Source organism: Grammomys surdaster, unplaced genomic scaffold, assembly GCF_004785775.1.
Source record: "Grammomys surdaster isolate TR1022 unplaced genomic scaffold, NIH_TR_1.0 126086, whole genome shotgun sequence".
Lineage (NCBI taxonomy): Eukaryota > Metazoa > Chordata > Mammalia > Rodentia > Muridae > Grammomys > Grammomys surdaster.
In genome coordinates this window covers 3,641,176-3,645,081 of record NW_021620894.1, presented here as the reverse complement: position 1 = coordinate 3,645,081, position 3,906 = coordinate 3,641,176, and the positions used below count along the sequence as shown (strand labels likewise).

The 3,906-nt window shown below is 50.8% G+C and overlaps 1 protein-coding gene across 1 annotated transcript in view; it reads right to left on the bottom strand.

Annotated features, from left to right (window-relative positions):
- Positions 1–3,021, bottom strand: part of Bsx (brain specific homeobox) — a 3,905-nt gene extending 884 nt beyond the window's left edge. The window contains exons 1-2 of the mRNA XM_028755922.1: positions 2,704–3,021; positions 618–814 (exon numbers count right to left, since the gene is read on the bottom strand). Of these exons, the coding sequence (XP_028611755.1) occupies positions 618–814; positions 2,704–2,965 (459 nt within the window). The 5' untranslated portion in view covers positions 2,966–3,021. The remainder of the gene's footprint in view (positions 1–617; positions 815–2,703) is intronic.
- Between the last annotated feature and the right edge of the window lie 885 nt (positions 3,022–3,906).

The window sequence follows — 3,906 nt, the reverse complement described above, 5'->3', positions numbered from 1 at the left end:
GAGAGAGAGAGAGAGAGAGAGAGAGAGAGAGAGAGAGAGAGAGAGAGAGAGAGAGAGAAACAGAAGAGAGGCTTACACTACAGTGTGTGCGAGCCCTGGGGTACCCGGGAAGACTTGCTGCTGCAGGAGACACTGACTGAAATAAGACATGAAGGGGGGTGCCGTGAGGAGGAATAAGAGGAGTACGGAGTGGTGGTGTGAACTGGCAGCCCACACACAGGGGTTGAGGCAGGAAGATTGGATTCTGGGTCAGCCTGGGCTACACCATGAAACCTTCTCCAGAAACAAAACAAAGAATAAATTGTTTAAGTTCCTCCACAAAAAAAAGAACCTCTCTAACCCAGCTTGTCACATCCTTAGGAGGAAAGGTAAAGGGGAAATAAAAAGAACCATGGTGTGACTTGGAGGTGACAGCCGAATCAAAGTGATTTTTTTTTCCTCCCCAGCAGAGGCGAGTAGATAAATCTAATGTGAAAATTGGGTATAAGTTCTGTCGGATCTTGGGAACATCCTGAACGGCGAGGAGAGAGGACCATATTTACTTGGTCCTTCTGGAACTATTTCAGAGTTGAGGGGAAAAGAGCAGGACGCAGAATCCGGGGCCTCCTCCTGCTCACCTGAGTTTCGGAGAGGCTGAGGGCGGTAGCCAGCTCCACACGCTCGGGTGTCGACAGGTAGCGCTGGATTTCGAACCTTTTCTCCAGGCCGGAGAGCTGCGAGTCAGAAAACACCGTGCGAGCTTTGCGGCGGCGGCAGTGCTTCCCCGGCAGCTCCGCGTGCTGCGGGTGCGGGAACAGCGCCGGGACCGGCATCCCTACAGAGATAAGAGCAGTCTGACCGACAGAACCCGCATTCGCAGGAAGCAGCCTCCACCCTCCCCGCTCCACTCCATTCTGGTGCCTGGCGTTCCCTCTTTCCTACTCGCCCCAAAGCTCCTGGAGCCCATCTCTCAATGACTCTAGGACAGCAGGGAGAGGAACCGCAAAATAATGCTTGGAGATCTTTTCCTAGAAGGCCATACAAAAATACAAATAATAAAAACAGCAAATAAAACAGAAAAGAAAATAGATCGAAGATCTAGAAGCCCTTTTTTAAAATAATTAAAAAAAAAATCTTCCTTGGGCAACTTCCTCAGAGCCTGCGCACACTCCCAGTTATCTGTTGGGCCTTGCAAACTTTGCTTATAAAAGTCCAAAGCTGGACCAGGGTTGTCCACCTACATCTACCCAGACCCCTACCAACACCGAGTGCTGCGCCATGGGGTAGATAACTCAGCTCTAAAAATCACCTTTTCCCGGTCGCTCTCACCCTTCCAGCAACCAAATACAACAGCGCAAAAACACATAGCCAGAGAAACTGTGGCTATGGCCCGCGACATCATCTTGTCAGTAGCAGGGTCGCCCTGGAGACCCTGCGCCCTAGTCTAATCCTAAATCCTTCCTTTCCTTCTCCAAGCCCAGAGAATTAGGAGAGCTGGAGTGCCTTTTTCTGGCGATTAGGAGAAGGGTGCTTCCATTTCACGACCCTCTCAGCTTTACGCAGTGTACTAAGCGCCCCAAGCATCCAGGCCTCAGACATCAATGATCTGCTAATGTCCAGGAAAGAAAGAAAGAAAATCAAGCTGTTTCAGTACCATGAATCTTGCCCAACGCCAGTACTGGGAAAAGAGTCCGTTTTCAGCCTTGTGTCAAAACCAGGGCACAAGCTGATCTCACCCGGAGGCTTAAGATCTCCCCGCTAGCCTAGCGCTTTTGAGTGGGTTTTACCGCTCTACACTTTCAGCATTTTTTTTTCTGGATTCGAGTGCCTATATTTTATATACTGCCTGCTTCCCTTCCCTCGGCCCTCACTGGAACCAGTTTACTGCTGTGCTCAGCAACTGGACAAGAAGAATTTCTCTCTCTGACTGGACTGGAAATTCAAGGGAAGAAAGTGTTCGTGCAGACTGAAAGAAACAAATAAATAAAAACGATCCAGACATTCCACGGCATTCCCAGTCCCAGCCTTACTTTACCAATCCTCCTTGCCAAACAGTAAATTTGAAATAGTTCAGCACCTGGTTCCAGCAACTCCAGCAACTGGGCCAGAACAAGGAAGCCAAGCAGACTGGCTATGAATTAAATGTTAAACACTGGAAGTGAAGGTCATTCGAGAACTGAGAACCGCAGCTCTCTTCTGCCCTGAACGCTTCCTGCCAGTGGCGGATTACCCCCAGGCCCTCCTTCGTTTCTATATCTCCTTGCAGAATCCGCAAATGTTCCTGACCCAACCTAGCAGAAGAGAGCTGGCCAGGCGAAGCCTGTTCATTTCCCTCACCCCCACTCCCCGCACTGGAAAGTTCAGTGGGATTTTCCCGGGACAAGATGGTTGAGGACCTCCTGAAGTGGAGGAAGTTTAGAAGTGGCTTTGAGGGATGAGCCAAAGTTGCCTGGAAGAATAGAAGTAAGACTAAACACGGCCCACCAGGAATACGGCCACATATCTATCCACTCCCGCTGCCTCTGACCAGACACAATCCCTGTCTAGTTATACAAACTGTGAAGTGACCAGAAATCGCTCCCCTCCGTTGGTGTGCTTCAAGGGAGCTCTCAACCATGTCCCTAACCTACTGCTACAGAAAGAGAAAGGCTATAGTCTCTGCTCTGGGGGATGGGGAAAAAAGAAGCAGCCCACTCCCTACTCCTCGAGGCCTCTGTTACTTACCTGAGGTGGTCAGGAAATAAGGATGGTGGTGATCCCCCTTATGTAGAGGATGATGAGCGTGAGGGGTGAGGAGGGTGGGTGTAGGCATCAGGGGGTAGCCATAGTCTAGCAAAGGCACCCTAGAAGCCAGAGAGCTGGCAAAGTGGTCAGGGGCCACTTCCCTCAGGGGCTTCGGCTTGTGTAGCAGAATGTCCTCGATGAAAAACGACGTGGGCCTCTGAGAAGATGCCGGATGGAGAGGGGAAGTGAAGTTGAGATTCATCTTGCAGAGAGCCTGTCACACGGGCGGGCGAGGGCCCTGACAAAGTGCAGGAAGCAAAGAGCTTCCCGGCAGGCCTACTCAAGAGCCTGCACCTGCTCCTGATCGCCCAGGCTCAGATCCCCGCAGCTCTACAGACCTGGGCTATCCCCCGCGGTTGTCTTCTTGCCTCTCCAGCGCCGGGGTAGGTTGGTTCTGTGTGTTGGAGAATTGGCAGCTTGGAGAGGGGAGCCCGGAGAACCAATAGGGAGGCTGCAGAGGCAGAGGGGAGGGTGAGGTGGGCTCGGGGCGGGGCGGGATCTGTCCGCGGTGCTGAATGCGTCTGGCCAAGCGGGGAGCGCTGAGCCCAATGGTTTGGGTTCCTATAAGGCTTCTCGACCCCAATTTCTACCCCTCCCCCGCAAGAGCTGCTTCCTGTGTCCCGTCTTCTTAAAAGACTGAAAATGAATTTTCCCCCACCGTTGTTTAACAACCTGCCTCTTAGAGAGAACACCAAAAGAGTCCCAATAGCATAGGAATAAAGCACTTACTCAAGCGTTTGAGCCAGCTTGTTGTCTTTTAAAGAGTTTCAGTAATCGAAAGCAAAAAAGGAGAAGGAGAAGTGAAGAAATGAAGATGTAGTCTGTCCGCTACACCAAGTTGTTAGAGTTAGATTAAGTCGACAGCAGGGATGAGTGAATTATTGGGGGAAATAAAGATGACAGGTGGAAGATTCTCTGGAATTTAAGGAATGCATAGAAGGGGTCTGTGTCTATCACCCACATGGCTTGGTCGTTTTAAATCTGTCCATAGCAACCTTCCCCGCCACCCTCCTGGCTGCTCTTCACGTCAGTCTTATGATTGTGTGCTATTTCTGCCACACGGCCAGTTCCAGCCACTGGATTAGACTTTGTTCCCTATCTCTTTCCTTACTCTTCCTTCCAATCTTTTTTTTTTTTTCCTGT